Source organism: Nothobranchius furzeri, chromosome 14 (assembly GCF_043380555.1).
Source record: "Nothobranchius furzeri strain GRZ-AD chromosome 14, NfurGRZ-RIMD1, whole genome shotgun sequence".
Lineage (NCBI taxonomy): Eukaryota > Metazoa > Chordata > Actinopteri > Cyprinodontiformes > Nothobranchiidae > Nothobranchius > Nothobranchius furzeri.
In genome coordinates, this window is record NC_091754.1 from 15,468,315 (window position 1) to 15,494,456 (window position 26,142).

The 26,142-nt window shown below is 38.8% G+C and overlaps 2 protein-coding genes across 2 annotated transcripts in view; both read left to right on the plus strand.

Moving 5' to 3' along the window:
* The first annotated feature begins 1,892 nt into the window (after positions 1-1,892).
* On the plus strand, positions 1,893-8,880 carry pofut2 (protein O-fucosyltransferase 2). The gene is made up of 9 exons (XM_015966709.3): positions 1,893-2,293; positions 2,823-3,076; positions 3,177-3,321; positions 3,605-3,715; positions 4,030-4,096; positions 4,385-4,510; positions 6,674-6,854; positions 7,060-7,183; positions 8,382-8,880. Exons 1-9 carry the CDS (start codon positions 2,130-2,132, stop codon positions 8,533-8,535), a joined length of 1,326 nt encoding a protein of 441 aa, XP_015822195.1. The 5' UTR covers positions 1,893-2,129; the 3' UTR covers positions 8,536-8,880.
* Positions 8,881-9,011: 131 nt separating this feature from the next.
* Positions 9,012-26,142, plus strand: part of abca12 (ATP-binding cassette, sub-family A (ABC1), member 12) — a 95,212-nt gene continuing 78,081 nt past the window's right edge. The window contains exons 1-11 of the mRNA XM_015966708.3: positions 9,012-10,542; positions 10,874-10,951; positions 11,073-11,166; positions 17,101-17,239; positions 22,477-22,595; positions 22,760-22,830; positions 22,930-23,100; positions 23,200-23,393; positions 23,486-23,604; positions 23,778-23,878; positions 24,481-24,627. Of these exons, the coding sequence (XP_015822194.1) occupies positions 10,886-10,951; positions 11,073-11,166; positions 17,101-17,239; positions 22,477-22,595; positions 22,760-22,830; positions 22,930-23,100; positions 23,200-23,393; positions 23,486-23,604; positions 23,778-23,878; positions 24,481-24,627 (1,221 nt within the window). The 5' untranslated portion in view covers positions 9,012-10,542; positions 10,874-10,885. The remainder of the gene's footprint in view (positions 10,543-10,873; positions 10,952-11,072; positions 11,167-17,100; positions 17,240-22,476; positions 22,596-22,759; positions 22,831-22,929; positions 23,101-23,199; positions 23,394-23,485; positions 23,605-23,777; positions 23,879-24,480; positions 24,628-26,142) is intronic.

Below are 26,142 nucleotides of genomic sequence, written 5' to 3' on the forward strand. Positions count from 1 at the left end.
GTCCCAGAGCAAAGGGAACCCCAAGATGCTGTTTAACACCATCAGCAGCATTGTCTCTCCTGCCTCTCCTACAGCCTCCGTCCACTCTGTTGCAGACTGTGAGAACTTTCTGTCTTTCTTTGTGGACAAAGTCAATAAGGTTAGATCTAGCATCTCTCCTTCAGCCTTATCGCTGCCTCTCCCGACTCCAACCAGGCCCATCATCCTAGATAGCTTTGCTCCTGTTTCTTTGCCTGAGTTAACCAAACTAGTTAACTCTATGAAGACCTCTGCATGCCCCCTCAACATCTTACCCTCATCTTTGTTTAAAAGTGCTTTTCAGTCCATCGGTCCCAGCTTGCTCTCCATTTTTAATGCTTCTCTGGTTTCTGGTCAGGTCCCCGCTTATGTTAAAAACGCTGTAATCCACCCGCTTCTTAAAAAACCGAGTCTTGATGCCTCTCTACATAGCAGCTTCAGACCCATCTCTAAACTTCTGTTCATCTCCAAGATCTTGGAAAAGGTTGTGGCTAAACAACTCACAGCTGCTCTTGATGAACCTAACATCTATGATTGCTGACAGTCAGGTTTTCGTAGAGCTCATTCTACTGAAACAGCTCTTCTTAGGGTCTCTAATGACCTTCTGACTCACAGTGATGCAGGGGACTGTTCTGTTCTGGTCCTGCTGGACCTGACTGCAGCCTTTGACATTGTTGACCATCACCTACTGGAGAGGCTGAGCGACTGGGTAGGCCTATTAGGAACTGCTCTGGAGTGGTTCTCCTCTTATCTTTCTGAGCACTCCTTTTCTGTGGCCGTCTCCAAGTTTAGGTCCTCGACCACCACCTCTCTTACCCATGGTGTCCCACAAGGTTCTGTGCTGGGGCCTCTGCTCTTCCTCCTCTATCTGCTTCCTCTTCAGCACATTCTGAGCTCCTTCAAAGGAATCTCATACCATCTTTATGCAGATTACATCCAACTGTACATCTCCTTTAAGCCCCATGAGATGTCCAAGCTGCAGCTGTTACACATCTGCTTAGACTCTATCAAAACCTGGATGGCTGGGAGCTTTCTACAGCTGAATGAAGATAAGACTGAGATCCTCATCTGTACCCCAGACAAGTTGGTTCCCAAAGTCAGAGACTCTCTTGGTCAGCTTGCTTCTCACACCAAACCTTCCGTCAGGAATCTTGGCGTGACCTTTGACCTAGCTCTCACCCTGGATTCTCATGTCAGTTCTCTTGTTCGCTCTTCCATCTCAGGAACGTTGCTAAGCTGAGTCCCATTCTGTCCCGCTCTGAACTTGAGACAGTTATCCACACCTTCATCTCCTCACACTTTACTGTAACACTCTTTTCACGTGTCTGAGCAAAACCTCCCTGAACCGTCTGCAGGTGGTTCAGAATTCCTGTGCTCGGCTTCTGACCAAGTCCTCCAAACACACCCACATCACCCCGCTTCTCCTCCAGCTTCACTGGCTGCCAGTCAACTTCAGGGTTCATTTCAAGATCCTGGTTCTGGTCTATAGGGGCTTACATGGACAAGCACCATCTTACATTGGTGATCTTCTTAGTCCCTACACCCCCAGCAGGTCCCTGAGGTCCAGTGATCAAAGCTTACTGGTTGTGCAGCGCACCAGGCTAAAGACCAAAGTTGACAGATCATTTGCTGCTGTGGCCCCCAGACTCTGATACTCTCTCCCCCTGAGCCTGAGATCAGTGGACTCCTTTAAAAAGCAGCTGAAAGCTCACTTGTTCAAGCTGAGTTTTGTATGACCTTCTTCACCACTCTCTTTATTCTGCTCTCCCCACCTATTCCACCTTCTTTAGGATCCACTGATTTCCCACTTTCCTACTCACTCTCTTTCTTATTCTACTCTATTTTTTATATTTTTGTGAAGCGCCCCGTGATTTTTTTCTTCAGAGGCGCTTTAGAAATGATTTCTTCTTCTTCTTCTTCTTCTTCTTCTTCTTCTTCTTCTTCTTCTTCTTCTTCTTCTTCTTCTTCTTCTTCTTCTTCTTCTTCTTCTTCTTCTTCTTCAAAAATAACTTCCTTTTACGTCCCCACTGCTGGCTGCTTGTGATTGGTTGTTGCTAAGCAACTGCACAGACGCCTCTCTTGTTACCGGAAGTGCGTGGCCGAGACGAAACATGGCGTGCAGCAAATTTAATATACAAGTGGTTTATACGTCTTTTTGCGTGTTCTTTTTGTCTTTTTTAGTAGTTTTTTCATTACTAGAAACAATAGCCTGTGATAATGTGTTCAGCGCGAGTCAAACACCTTCTATTTCCGTCGCTGCCGCTAAGGAGTTACGGTAAATTTGCTCGTGTTAGCTTTGGATGCTATCTTAGTTGGTTGCGGCTTATTACTGCTTTAAATGTTGTTGTTCTTTTTTATCCCGCTAATTTAACCCCAGGTAATGACTTTTGCCTCAGGTGTGACATTTTCATGCTGCCTTTGAGGCATGAATTCCTCCTCGACGCCTATTATGTAGCGAGAGTCTCTCAACCAAACCTAATAGGAAATATGCTATTTTAAAGGATATTTCTTGTAACAATTATTAACCAATTATCTTCATTTTATTTAAAGTGTTTACTAAATATATATAATGGTGGTAAGGTTTTCGGCATATAAATAGTTTTGCTAAACTACACAGTACTTATGCTTGCATCCATTCTCTTAATATGAGACTTGCAGGATCAATAGATTATACAACCGACTTAATTAAAATTATGTTAATTAAATGAGTCAATAAACCACATTTTAAAGAAGCAGGGCACTAGTATTTAAATTGATTACAAACTAGATGTATTAAATATCTACTTGTCTCTTTTTCCACTCAGATACCTTTTATATGATATAAACCCTCCAGAGGGATTTAATTTGCGGAGAGATGTCTATATCCGCATGGCATCCCTTGTCAAGACCTTGAGGAAAGAAGGGGATGACTGGGTTTTAGTGCTTCCCCCATGGGGTCGTCTTTATCACTGGCAAAGTCCGGATCTTCACCAGATTCGTATCCCATGGGGCGAGTTCTTCAGCCTCACTAGCCTGCAGGTCAACGTGCCTGTCATTGAATATGAGGAATTTATTGCAGGTGAGTAAATTACAATCACAGTCTCAAAAGTTGCTTTTGCTGCCCATCTGATTAAGGGTGTTAAAAAATCTAAGTATGCTTTAATTCTATTTGGTTGTAGAAAATGGAGGACCATTTATTGATCAAGTTCTGGTACTGCAGAACTACGCTGAGGGATGGACTGATGGAAAATGGGAAGAAAAACTTGATGAGAGGCCGTGCATTGAGAAGCTAATGTACTCCAAAGATAAACAGGGCTACTACAGGTAAAACAACACATAACACAGAGCTTTCAACATCATTTTAAAGTTTGTACTATGAAGTATAACAGAAACAAATAATTAATTTCACTTTATGTTTTTAGTGCACATCTAATTTCACAATAGCATGTAAAGAATACAATAAAATAATTTGATGAATGTGAAAAAACAACAAAACATAGAGTAGTTTGAAGTTTCTACAGATCACATTCAGAGTACTCTAATATCTACTTATGCTTTTGTTTCTTGCACCTTGTTTTTCTTTTTTGTTTCATTCGTGTTTGCTTAGGGGCTGGTTTTGGGGCTATGAAGAAACAAGAGCTCGAAATGTTACATGTATATCAGCTCAAGGGCATGCCTCGATCATGGCCCCAGTTCTTCAGAAAAACATCTCAGCAGTGTGAGTACACAGTTCTACACACAATACCAGTGGCTTCATTAGCGATTTGTCACTTTTGTTGTTCTTCGTATATTCCATCAGACATGCCGTGATAACACCCTGACACGTTCAGCTGTAATAAAGGTCATTTCTTGCGTGTTAATCCTTTAATCTAAGAATCTCAGCCTTTGATTGTTTTCCTTTTTGTGATCAAATGTAAGATGACGTGATTGCATTGTTGATAAAATGAGGTGTAACGGTTTGTTTTTTCAGATCCCACTGATATTTTGATCGAATGAACTTGTTTTTGTGTTTTCTTTCTGTTTTTTTAATAGATCAGTTATGCTTGACAGAGCAGAGACACTTCTTCATGACCACTACGCGGGGAAGGATTACTGGGATGTAAGGCCAGCAATATTAACCAAATGTTAGAAATTTTACCATCATATGTTATAATTTATTTTCTTGATCTATATACTTACAGTATGTGACTTTTTTTTTGTTTCACTCTGAACATGAATGTTCCTGTCATTGTAGAGATTCTTTTTTGTTTGCAGTTTTCCAAAATTCAGTTTAATCTTATTTTGTAAAGAACTTTTTGGTTGATTAATAAAAAACAAAAGAAACTCCTTATGAATGGAGGTAAATAAAGTTAAAGACACATTTTGCTGTCTATTTTATTTGTTTTAGACTCGACGGAGCATGGTTTTCGCTAAGCACCTGCGACTCATTGGAGATGCGTTCAGAGCAAAATACTTGAACTCTACAGATGACAGAGACCATACAACATACAACGAGGACTGGACTCGTATGAAAGTGAGTCATTGTGCACAGTATTATGGCACAGTTTTATTATTTTTTACCAGTTTTGGAAAAATCCACTTTATGTGACCATTTCCATTTAGAATAGAATAGAGTAGAATTGAATGTACTTTATTGATCCCACAGTGGGGAAACTCACTTGCTACAGCAGCACGTACACTTAGAGAAAAGGAAGATGAAAAATAATTACAAGGTTACAGGTAAACACACAAAGGCAATAAGCTTTTTTTTCTAACCTTCAACCACTAAAAATAGCGAATAAAAAGGAAACTTGTGTTTCCAGAAATTTGCACCATAAAGGGCACAGACATGATAATGTACAGTGATCCCTCGTTTATCGCGGTAGATGCGTTCCAGACCTGGCCGCGATAGGTGAAAATCCGCGAAGTAGGGACACCATATTTACAGTACAGTACTATATTGAATATGATCACATTCTCTTTTTGTGGGTAAAACTCAAGAAAAAAATTTTTTCTTGGTTTTTTTATAGTTTTATTACAAAAAGTGCATTTTATGATGAAATTGATGGGAAAAAAAACAGGAATTTCTTGATATTTCGCATAGAAAAATACCGCGAATCGGTGAAAAATACCGCAAATCTGTGAATTTCCCTTGAATAAGGCTCCAAAGAAAAAATCCGCGAAGTCGTGAATCTGCGATAAACAAACTGCGAAGTAGCGAGGGATCACTGTACACCCAGTATTGCACAAGGATTGAACACATACTGAATAGTGCATTGATGCTATTGTGTACCAGGATAATGCCAGTACTAGTTAACGAGTTATGCACTCATTCAGAGGGGATGAATGGCCTACAGTAGCATTCAGTTTTACGTCTTGGATGTCTCGGTCTCTTTCTGAAAGAGCTTTCCATGGACTCCACAGTGGTAAGCAGCGGGTGGGAGGGGTTTTCCAAAATTGAGGTCATTTTCCTCAACATCCTTGTTTCACACATCTCCTCAACTGAAACTAGTTGGCAGCCCAGAACCAAGCTAGCTTTTTAAACTAGCTTGTTCAGTCTCTTTCTGTTTCAGTCAAAGCTGCCTACAGAGCACAGCTGAGTGAATAACAGAGCCAACAACAGAGTGATGAAAGGATTTTAGAAGAGAACTAACTCAGAAGGACCTCGGCCTCCTCAGGAGGTGGAGGCGGCTTTGGCCTTTCATATACATAGCGTCTCTGTTGTTGGACCAGTTCAGTACGGTAAAATGAGGTATTTTTTCATCGTAGAAGTGCGGTGTGCCTATCTGATACTGTATTTGTTTGCATGAGATGTTCAGAGGTAATTACTAATATTAACTTGGGATAAATATTATGTGATTGTGAATTAATTTTAAAAAGTTGCTAGATCAATTTAATTAATTATTAAAATTAATAATAAATGCATGAGGAACTTAAGAAGCAGAACTGTGAAGTTCTGGGACCATTAATTAGGAGCACATAGATGGATCATCATCTATTTCTATCAGAAGCTAATGCAGGAGGTAGGTGTAGGAGAATATTTTCATGTTCATCCTGCATGAAAAACTCAGAGTGACTGATCATAATCAGAAATAATCATTAAAAAATGGGTTTTCAGTGTTCTACGCCTTTAAAAGGTCATCAGAGTTCATGAAAAAGCAATTAAAACTCAATCTTTAGGGCAAATCGAGATTAAAAGTGAATTTTAACCAAATCAAATCACAAGGAGCCTAATGACTCCCACTCCCAGTATTTCCTAGTGCTATGAGTAATAAATAGAACATATTTCCCAGGATTACTCCGGTACAACTGCATCTTTGCAAGAATGGATTCAAAGTGGCACACAAGAACTCTAAATAATAACTGAAAATGAGCCAACAGGACTCCACTAAATGCTCAGGTGATGGATATCAAAGGTGTCTGGTGAGTTTTAGTAAATCCCAAGAAGATCAACCCAGTTGCCTGTTATGAAGAGATGTCAGGACAGGTAAAGCGGTTCAGATCTTCTAAAAATAGCATTCGCCTGTTTTGTTGCTCACCTCAAAACATCAGGATCCTGCCTGTTTCTGCAAAATTTCTACAACCTGCTCCGTGCAATACACCCAACTATTGTTAATTATTTTAAACATCTCCATAAAAAGAAAATAACACAGTGTGTGTGAGTCATGGTTGATGTGTTTATTTGTTTCCTCATAAGGCTAAACCTGGTTCTGCAAGAGGTGGTCCGTATCTGGGGGTTCATCTGCGCAGAAAGGACTTTATCTGGGGTCACAGAGACGACGTACCCAGCCTAAAGGGGGCGGTCAAGAAAATAAGAAGCTTGATGAAGAAACACAAACTGGACACAGTGTTTGTTGCAACTGATGCAGATGGGGAGGGTGAGGATGCCTCTCAGAAATCAAATAACTTCATATTCCTCAATAGATGTAAAAAGGTTTCAGTATAATCAAACTGGAGTTTTTCTAATGATTTTACAGAATATTTTCCAATTTAAATACACAAGTAGACAATATAAACAACAGAATATAGGATAATACTTTATAAATTATGTGGTTATTCTTTACAATGTGTGCACATGTGTAGAACTGAAGGAGCTGAACAGAATGCTGCCTGACATGGTACGGTTTGAGCCTTCCAAGGAAGACCTGGAGCTGCTGAAGGATGGAGGAGTGGCCATTATTGACCAGTGGATTTGTGCTCATGCAAGGTCGTTTCTGTTGCTTTCACAGATACTTTCATCTCAAACGATTTGAAACATTGGATAGAATTTAGATTAAAATAGCTTTTATAGTTCTGTTGAGAGGCAAGCGTTGCATTCAGGTGCACGGCCGTTAATTCCAGTATGGATTTATTTAAGAAAGCCAAGAAAACATTTAATAAGTAATTTTCTAATGTTATATGCATGGTACACATCACACTTACATAAAGCTTTGAGTTAGGATGAAAGTAGATTTCAATGGCTAAATTGTCCTAATACTAATATTTATAATTCATTAATAATAATCTTAAACATGCATTCTGGTTAATGGCCTGCAGGGGGCACCTTTTTATCTGGTAGGACATTAAGTCATTAATCAAATGATGAAAAGAAGAAAGAATCACTTTGAAAGAGCAAACTGTAAAATGTGAGAAAGAGAGGTCTGACTTTGTTTCAAGTTAAAATGAAAATAAAATAATTTTAATTTGTAATACTCAGATTTGATGCATCCTTGTAACCCAGACCTACCTTTCAACGCCGGGGATCTGTTTTAAACAGACTCCACTTATATGATGATTAACATTTTTATAAGGCATCATAATGGTGCCATAACATTGGCACATTTAGTTTTAAACAGATCTCCCTTGTTTACAATTTCTATTAAATACCTTTCTGCCGGTCTCTTTATCATTAAACAATTAAAAACCTTTTCACACACTCAAAAGTGTGTTTTTCACCGTTTGATTTGCTGTTTATGTGAGTAATTTTTTTTCTATTTTTTGTTTAAAACGATAGCTCACGGAGAAGTGATTGGGTAGATGTGCTTTTTGTTCTACAGACCGAATCCGGGACGTTCAAGGACAGTTAAGCTAGTACACGGGAGATGACTGAGCATCATTGATTTCTTGATATTTGGCTTCTGAATTAACAAATAAAATACCTGTGATGGATTTAAAATACCATAAAATTGGTAGACGTGTCCCTATTTTAGGATTTCAATGTAAAACATGTTTAATTGTTGAATTTGCTCTGGTAACACTCTGGGACTTTTAATTACCAGTTCAACTGTTAAACAAAAACTAGTTTACCATCATTATCATTTATAAAGAGTTCCTCAACTCGAAAAGCTTGTCAGGATGACTCAAGCTTTATCTGTAACCATTCTTCAGTGTTTCTCTCTTTATTTAAATTATTATTTGTGTTTCAGGTTTTTCATCGGAACGTCGGTGTCCACCTTCTCTTTCCGAATCCACGAAGAAAGAGAAATTCTGAACTTCGACCCCAAAACTACATACAACCGCTTCTGTGGAGACTCTGAGAAACAATGTGAACAGCCCACACACTGGAAAATAGTTTACTAAGGTTACCTCTGAATTTCCCGACACACAAGTGCCAACAACAGTGTTTAACAGCAACATTTTTGTACAAAATATTTTGTACTGGTTCATTTCCCTATCCATGTTTTAGTGTTGTTCCATTAAAAGTGACTGACATTTCTACTCAGATGACCCAAATATGGTATTAATGTAAAGTTCAATAATTAAATCTGCATTTATTTTTAAACTAGATGGCTTATTTGGATGTTTCATGACAGTATGTTACCTTGTTTTTATTTATTTTTGACTCAAGCACACCCAGTATTGTGACTAATTGTTTTCTAATGGCTGGTAACTTTATTGTGTCAAAATAAAAGCTCAGAAGTGTCATTTGGCATCTTTTTATAGTGCTCTTTGCTCTCTGTCAGACATAACGTGGTGGTAAAGACACACACACACACACACACACACACACACACACACACACACACACACACACACACACACACACACACACACACACACACAAATATCATGATTATCAAGATTAAAAACCTGTATAGCTACCCCATTGATTCTTTCTTTTCTTGGTCTTTAATGCCACATGCCCCAGTTTAACCCCACCCAGAGCATTTTTATTGTCATGCTGTTTTGCACTTACTTTCTGGGATCTGGTAAAAATAAATAATTTATTTGTCTGTCACAATGTTTCTACAGAACAATGTAAAAGTCTTTGCAACCCCCGTAGACAGTTGTTTCTGTATAGTGAAGTTTCACCCAAATTCTGAAAACGAGTATTTCCTTACTTGCTTCCTTGAACCTTGCTCCTCATATTCAGTATTCTGAAACATAATTTACATGATTATTAGTTATCAACTGAAATCCCATTTGAGCACCTTCAGCCTAATTTTGATTTCTGAAACGTCTGGAACATCCTTAGTTTCCTTTTCCCCGTTTTTCCCAGTGGATTAGTGTCACGGGGCAGTTTTTCCCTAAAGAGATTTGTCTGCTCAATAACAGGTGTACAAAGCACTATTTAATGCTTCGTAGCAAAAACTAGTTGTCTTTTTATTATTATTATTCTAAGAATAGAATAAAAGTGTTCAAATTGCTATAAGATGGCCGACCCATGAAGAATTTAGAGAATTTTTAGATTAAATATGATCTGCTTTTTGTGTCTTATAGTCAGATAGAGATGAAAGCCATCATGTTTCCAGGTGAGGTTAAAAAATAAGTTGATTTTTAATGGTGTTTTTATTGTCACATTTAAGTATTAGTGCCTTCAACCTCATTTTGGTTTTGTTTAGATATCTAGATGAAACTCAGTTTCTTTTTATCCACCTTTCCCAGTGGAATACTCTCATATTGTTGCTTTTCCCTAAAGAGATCCATCCCTCCTCAACAACAGCTCCCAAAATGAATGTGAAATATGATGCTACTGTGCCAAACTGGTCATTATTTTAAGAATAGAGCAACAATGTTAGATTTAATATAGAATAGCTCGCCCAAGAAGAGTTTTGATTTTATTTACAGTAAAAAAAAAAGGTTTTGGTATTTAATTTGATTATAAAATAATCTGATTTATGGGTCTTTAGGAGATTTAGACAGGAATGAAAGCCATCATGTTGCCAGGTGAGATAAAAAAAGATTTTTTTTAAATATATTCTTATATTTCCGATTCATTTATTTAAATGGGTTTAAGGATAGAAACTCAACTCTTCTATTTCCTAACTGAGTGAGGAAGTCAAGCCTCTTTTTCTTGTTTTGGACACACCTTTACACGGCTAGGAGGAGGAGCCACGCTCACCGTCATTCACCGAAGGAGACCGGCTGATACAGCAACTACTAAGTCATTCGGAGAACATTTTTATTTTCAGAAAACATTTTTCGTTTATTTTCAGCTTTTAAGAGAAAATTTTTGCTCTGTTTGGATTTCCTGTGAGCGACTGATGGACAGGACATCCTGTTAGTTGTCTATTGGCACGATGTCCTTATTAACGACGTCTCGTGAATAACGATTTAGCCAATTAAAAAAAAAACAACAACCGACAGGTGAGTCCATATCATTAAAGCACATTACATGAAATTATGACGTTATGAGTCACTCAGAACAAGTTATTGTGACTTTATTGATTTCAGCAAAGCTCAGTATTTAGTTGGACATGATTTTTGTTCATAAATTACGTTACTCTGCTTTTGATGGTAATTCTTCATAATAAGGTCTCATAAAGTCTTCCTTTACCTTTTCTGGGAAAATGAAATCATTCCCGAGTTAGTTTTTCCGGTAAAACAGACATATTACATTAGTTTAAGAGGTGATTAAAGGCTCTTAAATTACATAAAGTTCATGAATAAATGTTTAATTGAAATACGTTTCTTCCAGCCTCCTGCACTGATGGCCTTCTTCAGACAGCTGAAACTCCTTCTCTGGAAGAATGGACTGTCAATCATCAGACAGCCGGTGGGTGACATTCAGCCATCATAACCTCACATAAAAAATGAACATATATAGGATGTAGCACCTATATATATATATATATGTTGTATAATTAGATAAATGATTGCTTTATTTTCCTTAACAGACGTGGTCCATGACTCTGATAGCCTGGCCTTTGGTCATCTTCATCCTCATTGCTGTGACCCGGTACCATTTCCCTGCCTTTCCAACAAACACATGTGAGTGTTAAACTGGCCTGTTTAAAATGTATTTTCAAATCTTATTCAGGTGTAAAAACCTTTTCATTTAGATATTTTAGAAGCAAAATAAAACATGAAATAAACATTTTAGAACCATCCTAAGACTGCAGGAGTTTGATTAATGCTTCAGACGGTCACCAGTTCCGCACGTAGAGCAAACAAATTAGGAATTTAATCCCAACACCCATTCCTCTTCATATTTAGAATTATGACAAACCAGTTGACTCAGTGTCAACGCTCCTTTTTTGTTGTTGTGTATTTTTAATCCTGTGGAGTTGAGACCACATTGTTCCAGCTGGTCAGATGTGGGTGAAGTTGCTTCAGAAAGGAGTGTCAGACCTTTGTGTCTCCATGGTTGAGAGGTTTCCTGTAAAGGGAGGGAAAGAGAAAGGCATTTCAGGTTGTGTCACATTTACACAGATCACAGCTGAGGTGAACCTCTTTCTCCAAATTAAAAGCAATTTGATCTGGATAAGTTTATGCTTAGGCTTCTTACCCACCCACCTTTGTTTGCTAAGTCTTTTATAAATGGGTCATATTCGGATAAAGCATTCATTTGTAATTTGAGCATCTCTACGGGATGGATTATTAAAAAAGCAACAACATAAATCTATACCCTTTTTTTATGTGTTAGAAAAACTCAGAAAATATAACAAAACTAGCTTTAATAACCAACTCAACTGAAAAGTTTAGAAATAGAACTTTCATAATGTTTTAAATTTGGTCTAGAACTAAATTTGAAGGCACTCTTGCATAAAAGATTAGGCAAGGCAGCTGAATTCATAAAGCACATTTCATGCAGAGTCAATTCAATGTGCTTTTCAGGTGCAAGAGAACAGAGAAAACATAAAACAGTAGATTTAAAAATCAAATTTAAAATTCATGAATAAAATTAGATTGAAGAAAAAAACAACAAAATACAAAATTTAAGACTGAGCAGTTAAGTCAATGATCGTAGAAATTGTGGATCAACTATGGATCAACGGAAGAGGTGAACTAAAGCCCAGTGGGCGGTTCCCACCACTGCCATCTTGGCCGTGCCACACACACACAGACAATACAAAAATGGGCAAAGAGGTGCAGCTGAAAGCGGAGGTATGAAGGTGGAGGCAGGTAATCGACACCCATTAAACTCTGAGCCGATATAGCTACAAGCTAAATGAGCTAACCGAAGCTAACGGAGGGTTTTTTAAATCCATAAAACTGCGGTTGAATGACTCATGCATCAACTTACCAAGTGGCTGTGTGGTCTCCCAAGATGTCAAATTTCAACCCATTTTAAAACAAGCAACGTTATGTTAAATATACAGTATTTTACACGAATGAACCAGCAAATTAAAGTACAAAACTGGAATTTTACTGACAAAAAAAATTGAACAGAGACTTCTAGGATGGTCTGTTAGTGCAGCAAAGACCACAGCAAGGCATCTTTGTTAATGGCACAATTTATACAGAGTCTGCAACTAACAGTCAAGTTCAGAGGATCAAAATGGCCAAACACTTTTAACGTGAGGCTGAGGCCTTCCCTGGTGCAAGCTGCTAGCTAGCGCTGACTGCTCATGTGCTACATCTCAATCAAAATCTAATTATTCATAATTTCAAGCTTTAATTTCATCTAAGCAACTGAGTTACAAAAGACACCACTCTCGTAGATTTGTCATGACTCAGGCTGTGAACATGTTTATTTCTGCTGTGAAGTTAGCATTTTTAATGTGGGAGTCAATAGGAATTTGCTTTGTTTTAGAGCCGGCCCCTAGTGGATGAGGGGGGAACTACAATTTTTGTCACTTCCCTGTAGGCTCCACATTCGGCAGGGAGAATTTGCCACTTGGTTTACAATCAGTGTCATAAAACCAAATTAGCGCTTTAGTTCGATTGACGTCGAACTTTTTAAATGCATGTAAACATCTTATGAAGTCGAACCGATCTGACGTGCAACTCCGTCAAACAGTACAATACGTACCAAATGTACTATGCTGTAGTGCTGTCGTCCATTCCTTCGGCCATTTTACATATCCTGCTTTTACTCCCATCTGTTTCACTCACGCCCAGGGGCGTAGATAGGATTGTCAAACTGGGGGAGACAAAGTTCCAATGTACCCTCCCCCAAATACATACACACACACACGCACGTACACATACACAAGCAATTGCAAGAGCCTTAACTAGAGCTCAGTCAGTTTGTGTAATTTCATCCAATGGTTTACAAAAAATGAACACTATTATACACGTGTTTGAAGCCATTGTGCAATGGAACGCTGGCAACAAAGCTCTACCTGATCAGCACTATTCAAGTCAGTCATTTGTTATTCTCCCAATCAATAACTAACCAAAACGTCATGCTTTATGCAAAATATGTTTTATTTAAACATCAACTGATTTTCGGCATACCAAACTACAGAAAACATAAAAAGCCCTATGTAAAAAACTGCACATAAAATATAATAAAGAACGATATTCACTTATCACGTAGAGCAGTGGTTTCCAAACTTTTCAGTCTCTGACTAACAAAATTAGAATTTATGAGGCCTATCACCCCGACTCTTGGTTTCTGAGTTAGTTGAAAAAGTAGCACAATGACAACACCATCAACATCACCAATATATTTGCTTTTATCAGTTTGCTTTGATTTATAAAAGTTAGTCGCTTTCTAATTGCCATTAGAGATATTTACATTTCTGACATTTACATTTTTTTCTCAAGAGGATTTCAAGACCGCACACTTACATGTTTGACCCCAAGTGGGTTCCCATCCCCAACTTTGAGAACTACTAAATTAGAATCCCTTTCCAATAACTATATATATATATATATATATATATATATATATATATATATATATATATATATATATATATATATATATATATATATATACATACATGAATGTATATATATGTGTACATATATATATATATATTATATATATATATACATGTGTATATATATATATATGTATATATATACATATATGTATATATACATTTTATATATATACATATATGTATATACATGCATATATATATATATATGTATATGTATATATATATATATATATGTATATGTATATATATATATATGTATATGTATATACATATAAAACATGTAGTATAAAAGATAGTTTTAAATTCACTCAGGCAAACAAATGAACCATCAAAAAATGATTAAGTAAAGGACCCAAAAGCCTCTCTCCTTCTTTCAGTCCCCTGTACATACTGTTGGGCAATTTCACATCTGTTCAAACTGTCCAGCCTCTCCTGGTGAATATGGCACATGGCCACTCCATTCAGTCTTTTCTGACTCCTGGTTGACCACAACCAATGTTTTTAGCGTCCGTAACCCACTGAAACTGCGTTCTGCCTCAGCGGATGATATAGGCACCACCATCAACAGTCTCACTAATGCCTCAACCTGATCAAATATGGCATGAACTTCAAGGGGCATTTCTTTTAAAGCATGTGCAGCATCTGCAGTTGTGGTGTCATTGTACTTGCTTTTAAACATTGCCAATTGTACTCTCAAGTCTTCCACTTGCAGTTCAGGGTATTTCTGAGCTGCTGCATTGCTCATTGTGGGAGTCAGGAGCAAGGCCTCCAATTCTTTCAGAGTTCGGATCCCTGGTTGCATAAACCTGTGACTGATTTGATCATCTACTGTGTCTAAGACACGGTAGTACTCTGTTCTGTAAAACTCCACAGCTGATCTAGGTGCTGTGCAGGAACTTGCTCAGAATATCTTTTAGGGAGCCTATGTGTGCGTGGTAGAACAATGGGCTCTAGACAGTTTGTCACTCATGTCCTCTGCCTCCTTAAAGATCGTCTCAAAGTGTTCAGCATTTCTTTTTGATTTTAAACTGTTTTTGACAAGGGAAACTGCAGAGAGCAAGCCTTCCATCGTCTGTGTGTTTTTCTGGAGAGATGCATTCAGCATTTCTAATTCACTGATCACGTCTAATGCAAGCCTAAGCCCCAGTACTACATTACCCTGTTGCAGTCGAGCATGTAAGCTCTCTGCCCGACTGGCAGATTCAGAGGTACTTGTGGACATCTGATCTAGTGACTCCAGTACTATCCCATATTGCCGAAGAATGGCACGAATAGCAGGTGAGCGTACAGTCCACCTTGTGGGACATAAAGGTCTGATGGACTGGAATGACCCTTCCCCTTCTGAAATAGCAATGGCTTTAAATGTGCCTTTCAGCTTACTAGACTGACCAAAAAATGTGTCAAACTCATGAATCCAGTCAAGATCATTGCGTACAACAGAGGAGGCGGAGCAAGCGTGTTGTGTAACTAAATATACACAATGAGCACCACAATGTACATATGGTGCTAATGGCTGTGCTCATTGAATAACTGCCTGTGCGCCTGAGTATTTTCCTGACATATTTGAAGCACCATCATATGCCTGACCTCTTAAGACCTGAAACTGGCAAATTCAACCTCAACAGTACATCAAAAATTATCCTGGCAAGATTTTCACCAGTTGTAGAAGTTGTCTCGTACAACCCATTAAACTCTTCATGTACCAGCAAATCATGGTCAACATAAAGCACACAAAGGGCCTGCTGCTCCACACCTGAGATATCCCTTGTCCCGTCCATAGTGACGGAGTACTGTAATGTTGGGAGGGACCAAACTTCATCTGCAATTTCCCTAATAATGGATGAATTCAACAAACTGATCATTTCATTTTGACAATCCCAAGACGTGTGTACTCCCCTTTTTGCAGACAACCACGTTGTGAAAGATGAATTATCTTCAGCTTTATATTTTAAAAGCTGGTCAAGGTTTTGGGGGGGACGGATCGGGGTCAATCTAAATCTGGGGGGAACAGATCCCCCCCCCCTGCGCGCCTGCAAGCGCCTGTGTTTGTTCGCTATTTGTGTGCTATAGGCTGCTATAAGCTACCATCATGGGGGTCGAGCGCACTTCAATAGTTCCAGTTTCCATCGGACATGTAATCTAGGATAAAAGCTACCAATTTGGTTTAAGCTTTAGCTCGATTATTGACTTAGATGTGCATGCAAACCCACTGACAGAAAAGCAGATGAATACATTAAAGTTTTCACATTTTATTTAAAAGGCGCTAGAGTAGTTCCGCATTATGTCACTTATTGTAGAACAGCATTTCAGTAATTCTGAGATGGCATGTAGTTGTCAGAAATGTGTTCCAGCTCCACATATGGAAGTTAGTGTGGAAAACAAGCATACAGACCTAAAGATGTGTTCATTCACCATGAGATTTAGTTTCAAGCAAGGTAGGGATTTTACAGCCTCTACCCTTTTTTTTAGTTTGGTGCCTCTAATGCTGGTTTTTTGATGGATACGCTCATTCTAATGGCAGTTTAAATACACACTGCTTTGTTCTCCTTGTTTGCCTTTCATGAGTCAAAGTTTTCTTTTTAAATTCACTTCTTTTTACAGTTACATAATAAAACTGGGCGTATGGATGCAAACCATGACCGCATAGGCAACGTTTTTAAAAGATCGCATGCTGTGGATTTTTTTATTTCTTCGAAAAGCATCATAACTCATGTTTATTATTATTTTTGAACTCCGTCAGATACCAGGAAGGAATACCACAAACCAGTTGTTCCATTCAGGGATTTCTGCTGCTTGAATGCTACTTTATGTTCATGCTTGCCACACGCCATTTTTCTTTCTCTGCAGCCCCAGCTGGGATTATTTCTTTTCTTTTTGCAACAAAAGATGGCATAGATTATGTACGGTAAATGATGAAAGTGTAATTTTTATTTACGTCAGTTGCTGGCAGAACATATTTGTGGAATCTGAAAATAAACATGAAAAATTGACTTGAATTGAATGTTTTACGTTTTTGTCACTAGATCAATTTATTTAAATTTTTTTTTTACCAGTTTTCTAAAAGATGCACTTAATCTCATCCCTTTAGGCTATGTTGCACCCCGTAACCTTCCAAGCACTGGATTCTTCCCTTTCCTGCAGACTGTCCTGTGCAACGCAGACAGTCACTGTCATAATACATCTCAACTGGTGGATTCAACTCCGACAAAATCAACAAGGAACCGAAGGTGATTTCTTATTCTCATAAATTAAAAAAACGCCTGAAAACTTACCTGTTTAATCAAGCAAATAAAGCCTGTTAATTTATTTTACTGTCTCCTTCTCTCTGATTGTAAAGCATCTTTATGGTTAAAAGCGCTATATAAAACCTATGCCTTATTATTGTTATTATTATTATTCACAAATACATCTGTTATACAACCTATATGACTGCACAACTCATTGCATATTTGAGGTTTTATTTGTCTGAATGTCTTTGTTGGTGTCCTTTGATCCATTTTCTCCTTTAACTTGAAAAGAACTTTAAGAACATTATTTTTATCTATGTATAAGCAGTGATGGGAAACCTGTTTGGTTTGTTGTCATTGAGTTCTCTGAAAGAAAAACAAACCAATAGGTTTTTAGATGTTTCATGTCATTGCTGAAGAGTGGCTGATGGAAAAACCAGTTTGGGTTGAGTTCCAGCTAACCTTGGTCAGGCTTTTCTCTGAATGAATAAAGCAGCCAACAATAACACATATTTTCCTTTCTTTTCTGATCATTTTCTAAGCAGGAAACAAAAACGTTTGGACCTATTTGGAGGCCCATGTTGGCAGTGACTGAAAAACCTGTATTAGTTTGATTTGAAGTAATTAGCTACTTGATTATAATTAAAGTCCCATAAGTCCCCACTTCTCCTCCAGCTTTACTGGCTGCCAGTTAACTTCAGGGTTCATCTCCAGATCCCGGTTCTGGTTTTTAGGGCCTTACACGGACAAGCAACATCTTACATTGTGATCTTCCCAGTCCTACACCACCAGCAGTTCCCTGAGGTCCAGTGATCAAAGCCTGCTGGTTGTGCAGCGCAACAGGCAAAATATCTACTTTTTGCTTCTGTGGCCCCCAGACTCTGACTCTGGAACTGGCCTGAGATCAGTGGGCTCAGTGGTCTCCTTTAAAATGCAGCTGAAAACTCCTCTGTTCAGGCTGTCTTTTGCGTGAACTTCAGTTGATTCTTCATCACTATCAATTTCTCATTCAGCTCTACCACTGATTATCTCCTTCTCATTCACTTTCTGGGGTGATGGTGGCACAGGAGTTAGGTGCTCACCCCATAATTTGAAGGTTGCAGGTACAAGCCCCGCTCAGTGTGTTGCTGTCGTTGTGTCCTTGGGCAATACACCTTTCAATTCAATTCAATTCAAAAATACTTTATTAATCCCAGAGGGAAATTGATTTTCCTAACCCCCCTTGCCTGCTGGTGGTGGTCGGAGGGACCAATGGCATCAGTGCTCGGCAGCCTCGACTCTGGCAGTGCGCTCCAGGGCAGCTGGAGCTACATCGTAGCTCATCCCCACCAGGGTGTGAATGGGTGAATGACTGATTGTGTTGTAAAGCTCCTTGGGGGGTTCCAGGACTCTAGAAGGTGTTATATCAAATACAGTTCATTTACCATTTCTCCTTCTTCACATACTTAATCACCATTGTCCCAGTTTTTTTAAATATTTTTTAAGCATTTTTGAATCTTGTTCATTTTTAGTTTTTTGTATTTTTGTTATTGTGAAGTGATTTTTTTTTTATCTTCTTCTATGCCCCGGAACTATTTGGTGGTTTAACCCCCCCAATCCAACCTCTTAAAGCTGAGTGTCAAGCAGGTAGGCATTGAATCCCATTTTTAAAGTCTTTAGTATGACCCAACCAGGATTTGAAACCCGATCTTCTAGTCCCTGGGCAGACACTCATACCAGTAGATCACTGAGAAGGTAATCCAAGTTGTTTAAAGGTCTTGTTAACTGAAAAACATATTTTTAATGATTATTTCTCATTGTAATCAGTCACTCTTGAGTTTTAATGCAGACTGAACATGAAAATAGTCTCCTACCCATCTCTTGCATTAGCTTCTGATGGAAAATAGACTTTAAAAAGTTAGGATATGAAAAGTCTTAATGCTCTTATCATCAAGCGGTCACTTGGACTCACCCATACTGGCACGCAACAGGGAAGACTGTTGTTGATTTAACATCCAGAATCAGCAGAGAACGTCTCGGCTAGCAGAAGCTAACCATTAGCATTAGCAATATCCAGGCTTCTGTTATTAGCGGAGATAAAACATTCATGTCGCAGATCAAACACAGTCAGTGGTAGAGTTGCGTTACTGTTATCAAATCTGAGATAAGATGTTCAAATATCAGGAAATAAGACTCTAAATCCTGTTGGTTACGCGCTCTTCTGATGTGACAAAGTTGTCTGTGCGGATTCAGGCGTTACTGAGCTTTTTTTGCCCTTAGTACAGCTGGCAAGGCATTCATTCCTACCAGAGACCACTGCAAATGTATTGAATAAATGTTTCCCACTCCTTTAACACATGCTAAGAAACACCATGTTCGAACATCATGTAGGTCCTTTCTTTAGTTTGCATAGTCCTAGATCAGCTTTACATGAGTTTCATCTGGTGTTGGGTCAGATGGAGACAGTTGGGCAGACCTGGTAAACCCAAATTAGAATTTGTGAACTGGGAAAAAAAATGAACAGGGGAAATAAAATGTCTGAAATTATGTTGTTTCCCACTATTGGTGGTTGGGGCCACTATTTAAGATTATTGTTGATCTTGCTGCACCACTGGTTGCCTGTCACAAGAGCAACCCAGTGACTCACTGCATCAGGTGCTCTGTGCAGAAAAAATAAAGCCCGAGTTAGTTATTTTTTCTTCAAAAGAGTGGGGGCAGACTGGCCATGTTTGGGGTTGCGTTCGTACACCAGTGACACATTTCATAACTCTGGCTCTGGGCTCACTTGCATGTTTTCTATATTTTCTTAGTCTAGTCAAGGGATAAACAGAATCCCGCAGAACGAGTTGACAAGCTTTCAATGGCAACGCATTTCTTTCAATTGACTGCTATGGAGCAAAGTCTAAAACATGCTGTTTAGTGCATCATCAGTATGGGTTGGGGTTATACTGATGTCAGAGATTCAACTTTGATTTCTGGAACACCCAAAAATGATTTTTGAAGATAATGTGAGTCCATCTAGAAAAGCATAAAACTATTAGAGGCTTATGTAAAACAGCTCATAATCCAAGACATTTACTTGGCAAAGGCTATGAGCTGCATGGTGGCGCAGTTGTTAGCACTGTTGCCTCGCAGCACGAAGGTTGCAGGTTCGAAACTCGGCTGCAGCCTTTCTGCGTGGAGTTGCATGTTCTCCCCATGCATGCGTGGATTTTGTCCGGGTACTCTGGTCTCCCCCACAGATCACAACATGCCCTATAGGTTATAAATTGTAAGTTGCTTTGGATAAAAGCGTCTGCCAAATAAATAAACATGTCATGGCTTTTGAAATATGGATGAATGTGTCATGCACAACATGTGCCCAGCCAGTATATAGACTAATTGGACACTATATAACAAAAAGAAAAAATGGCCATATTCAAATTCAATTCAATTCAAATTCAATTCAATTCAAAAATACTTTATTAATCCCAGAGGGAAATTGATTAAATTAAATTGATTATATTTACAAAAACATTATTTTACATAGCAGGATAAAGTACCATTTGTCTGTTTTTCCACACACTCTATACATTTTGCTAACTTAAAAAATTTCCTTGTCGAAAAGCCAACTGACATGGTTTGGGGAATGCGCTTAACCCAAGACATGCAGAATCACACACTCACAGATCTTATGGTAAAAAAGAATCTTTATTTTGAAACGGGAACTGAAGGTGCACTGGAAAAGCCCAGTGGAGATAGAGAAAGGGAGCGCAGCGTCTGAGGGGTGGGGGTGGGGGGGGGGGGCAGATACAGGTGAGTCCAGGAAGGTAAGTCTAAACTAGGTGAGAGCAGAGAATAGACTTACTGGGAGTAGGGGAGCGTAGGAATGAGGGAGGGTAGGTTGGGCGCCAGGGTGAATCCAAGTGGGGTGTCCAGGAGAGGGAGCGAGAGGAGAGCGGTGAGAGGTGAGAGCTGTGTCCGGAAATCCTATGGGGCACAGGTGAGCAATCCTGACGAGTCGCAGAAATCCAAAGACGTAATCCAGAGAAGTCACAGAAGTCCAAAAACGTTCCAAAACCTAATAACGGGTAAGCACAGGGAAAAGATCCAAAGGTTCACAAAAAATCCTAGAAACACTAGAGCACAAAATCCAAGAGTCGCAAGAGGGCAGGAAACTACCAAGCTGTAGTAATCATCCGGCGTCGAGGAGTGTTCTCCATCCTACTTTTGTAGCCAGACCCGCTGATTGCAAATCAGCTGCAGCTGGAGCCTCCCTCTCCTGAAACACACAACTCAAAGTTGGGAAAATGAGAGGAGTACTCACCCCGGCACATGACACCAACTTAAAATTTCACCATTTTTTAAAACTCTTTTCCAACATAGACAATCGTAGATTATAATGTACCACACAATAAAACAGGAACTGAAATTCTTCTACCAGAACATCCAAATCACATAAAACACACAACGTTGCTCCTCCGATAACCCTTTGTATCGCCCCACTTCAATTACAAACAACTAAGGCTCCATCATAAAATCTCTTTTGAGCTGAATGTAACATCTTAATTTTGGCTTTGAGCAAATCGAATTTCCACAGGTCTTTATATATCTGAAACAGTTAGTTTAACTGAAAAAGAGTAATAAAATGGAATTACAACGAAAGAATTGTGAAATTCAACAAGTAATTTAAAATGATAGTTTACGAAACTGCTTTTAACATCATTCACGAAGTATTATTTAAGTATTGGTAAATGGTAAATGTCCTGTATTTGATTTAGTGCCATTTAGAGTCCTGGAACCCCCCAAGGCACTTTACAACACAATCAGTCATTCACCCATTCGCACACACATTCACTCCCTGGTGTGGATGAGCTATGATGTAGCCACAGCTGCCCTGGGGCGCACTGACAGAGGCGAGGCTGCCGAGCACTGGCGCCACCGGTCCCTCCGACCCCCACCAGCAGGCAAGGAGGCTTAAGTGTCTTGCCCAAGGACACAAAGACAGCGACAAACTGAGCGGGGCTCGAACCTGCAACCTTCCGATTGTGGGGCAAGCACCTAACTCCTGTGCCACAGTTGTCAAGTTATTATTTAAAAGAGGAGTGAATTCTGAAGTATGTTAAAAGACAACGGGAAACGTGTTTATATTCACATTTAGCACATATTAGATTTATTTTAGCTTCACTCTGATTCTAAAACTCTAAACTTCTAAAACTGAGTTGTTTTTGCCAGATTTAGTAAAAAATCTTTATGAAGTTATCGTTGTTTTGTTGCAGGTCTGCCTCTCCTGATACCTCTCCAGTGTTGCAAGGGTTGGACCTTTCCAACTTTGCTCCCACTAATGACGCCAACAATGATCCTGCCATCTTGGTTCGGTTGATGGAAAGCTTGGTTGGTACGTTGTGTCCGTTTCCACACATCCACATAACTACAAAGTCTTTATTGTTTATTACAGTTAAACATTCATGGGAAAAAATGGTAGTTATGTATTTATTGAAAATGTTACCATTACAGTATTTGCATTTATTATCTGCCCTGAAATGTGTTAATAAATTCAAGGTTCAACCAACCAAGGGATCCCTAACAGTGTCTCCTTTGTGAGTGCGTTGAACATTACTCTGACTGATCAGGTGGGTACTGATGGTGATGCTCAAATGGAATTTTATAAAAATCAAGTTTTTAAATTCTTAGTAGAAAATAAACACATCTTTAAATGGTGTTCATTGCAGGAGGCTTTGGCCCAACTACTGGAGTCTGTGAATGTTTTGAGGAAAGCCATCTGCACGGTCACCTTGCCCTGGACAAACACAGAAGCACCCAACTCCGTCACCGACGCTCTGACCAGTTTCTGTAACTCCAACAGCTCTTTGCTTGAAGTCTCACTTCAAACCCTGAACATGGTGTGTTTGAGATTCACATGGATATGTTAACCAATCAGATGGTTTTAGGACAAACTTGTTCTGTTGGTAAATTTGAAGTTTCCTGGTTTCCTTTGTCAGATACTGACGGAGCTGTTGCTGGAGAAACCAGACGAGGTGATGGGGGTGGCTGGAACGGCGGTGGTGTTTTTAAATGAGCTCCAAAACCAAACTGCGGTGTGGGAGAACCTTTTAGCAATTCCTGACATCTTCTCTTCTTCTTCTGTCGATCAAACACTGATCATCACTGAAGCCCTCATCAAAAATTTGCAAAGGTATGTCAAAAAGAGAACAAAAAAAATAAATAAAAACGCTCTTATTTATTTGTTGTTTCATCACAGTTTTGTCCTTTCACTCCCTTATTTAGTCTTGCACAGTTCATCAAGACCGATTTCCCTCAAACATCGGAGTCACTCTCCACAATTAACCCACTGCTGGTCGGAGGTATCAAAGTAGTTCAGTATATTCGAAACTGGCCCGGAAAAGGTAACAATCAACAATTTGGTTTAAGATCAACTACAAACTGTAATTTGAAGCTTGTGTGCATTTTTAAAACATGTATATTTACTTTATTAGTACATGAAATTATGTTATTTAGGAAAAGTGTCTTAAAAATATAGCAGAGAAAATTTCTGACAATGTTATCTATTTCTGTTTAGATGTAACCGTGACCCTGGGAGACATTGTCACACTGCAGAATGACACAATTGGTGGAATTTCAAACTTTATTTTACAAGGCATACATATACCACTGGATAAGGTATGTGCTAAAACTTTCTATGGGCAGTTATAGCTAACCATGTTAATGAGGGGCTGCTATGTTTTAGTTGTTGTTTAGCATGTTTTGTTTGTTTTTCTGCTCCAACTCAACTTATTCAATGGCTGAATCACCTGTTCAGCAGCTCATCAAGCACTGCAGAAGCCTTTTAATCCCCCAGTTATTACAATAAGATGTGTTGGAGCAGAGAAACAAATAAAACACGCTGGATAGCAGACCTCCAGGACCATGATTGATTATCCCTGCTGTGAACGCCATGAACGCTTTCCCTGTACACCCATTCTTAAATACCGTAATTTTGTGAGCAGAGCAAATGAAGGAAAATTTAAATAAAGGAAAACCCCAGTGGCTTATGTGATATCATTTTGACCTCCAACTATGAGAATGTTTCTTTATCAGTTTGAAATGTAAAAGCAGATTCAGAAGCTTTGGTTGTGCAAAGATGAATCGAAGAACCAGTTTTCCAAGATTCCAGGAACTGTGATGCAGATTCACTATCAGGAAAATCTCTGGCAACTTTTCCAGAAACAAAATGAAGTGACACGATAAATGAAATGACCTTTTTTTTTTTTTTTCCTTTCCAGGCCATTGCTCTTTTGTGGGACAGAAACATTGCGCATTCTTACTTGTGCGACAGCATCAGCCAACCAATGTGGGTAACGATGGCGTGCAGTACCGGCACCGTGGACGTGCTTCTGAGCTGGATCAGTCCTGAAAAAGGGGCAAAGCAGGTAGAGTGATGTCAGCGATTGTTTTTATGGAAACAGAACACGGGGAATGACTCAATTACGGAATGTCTGAGTGAACCCCCCCCCCCCCCCACACACACACACACACACACACACACACTCCCATCATGCATTATCTCTGTTTCTTGTATTTATGCCATGCCATGCTGCTGAGGACACCAAATGGCGTGGCTGTGGCTGTAAGCGAGCCGGTAGCTATAGCAGCAAGCAAAGTGCCTTTCCTTATTGCACCTCGGGAACAGGGTGACTAATTAGCACTGCCACAACACTGTGCATGTCATACTGGCACTTTTATCATTCGTCTTTAAAATCACCTGTTGACTTGGTGCAATGGTGTATATACAGGTGAATCTGGGAAAAATTTGAATGTGGTGAAAAAAATCCATTAATTCCATTAATTAATCTTAGACTGAGAGACCATCTAAAGGCTCAGGAACCCTTTGCAGGTGTTTTGGAATCATTAGCTGATTAAAGTGTGACACTTTGAGCCTAGACTACTGAACCTTTTCACAATATTGTAACTATCTAAGATTTTAAATTTGGAGTTTTCACAACCTGTAAGTCATAATTATCTCAATTATAACAAATAAAGGCTCTAAATATCTGACCTTGCATGTAATAAGTTAATCTTGTATTTTAGTTTCACTTTTAATGTTGAATTAGTGAAATAAATCTTTAGCATCATATTCTGATTTTGTAAATTAAGTCATAATGGAATACAGTGTTTCCTCTAAGAATTTTTCCAGCTGTGGTGGTGGTGGGGGGGGGTCTTGGGGTGGGGGATTATGACACGTCTCACCTTTATGTCAATATTGCTTTATCTGATGCACTACACTCTGAACTGCACCAGTCCAGCAACTCCTGCATTTTAATAACTAGTATTAAAGGTGAATACACCAATATTTGCACAAGGATAATTTTTGTCTTAAACTGTCAGTGACACACTTTGCAGGGGGGGGGGGGGTGGCATTTAATTTTTCTTGGCGTCTGGAAAAACATCTCCTTCTGCCCCCCTTTATTTGACTTTCTGCCCCTTTTATTTTGGTCCAAGATCATTACTGGGCTGGCCCTATTAAAAATGTTCTACACCCCTGCTTAGTACTTAATGAAGTATTTTAAGCCAGTATAAAAATGACAGAAATACAAATTTACATATTTGGCATTATTGACCAATATCTTTGATTTAATTTATTTGTTAAGAAGATCAAGATGCATTACAGTGAACATTATAATAAAATACATTTTTCTAGTGCAGAGAGGAGACAACCCATAGAAGCACTGATTTGATCTCATTTCAGAGAAAAATAGAACAGGTCAGATGCACCTAATAAATAAAATTACTAACAAACTCAGGAATCTGTTGCTTCACTGTTCTGGTGCTGAAAATATCACTAATGCGGATCAAAGGAGATACACAGATGAATGCACCTTATTATATATTATTTGGAAATTAGTGGGTGTGGTTTACATCATTACATTATTTTAAATCTGAAGTTG

Bases quoted from the DNA above. Each gene is read 5' to 3' on its own strand.
- pofut2 (XM_015966709.3), top strand. From the start codon at position 2,130: ATGGCGTGCAGCAAATTTAATATACAAGTGGTTTATACGTCTTTTTGC. The intron at 2,294-2,822 runs GTAAATTTGCTC...TTTTCCACTCAG, and splicing joins GCTGCCGCTAAGGAGTTACG to ATACCTTTTATATGATATAA. The intron at 6,855-7,059 runs GTGAGGATGCCT...GCACATGTGTAG, and splicing joins AACTGATGCAGATGGGGAGG to AACTGAAGGAGCTGAACAGA.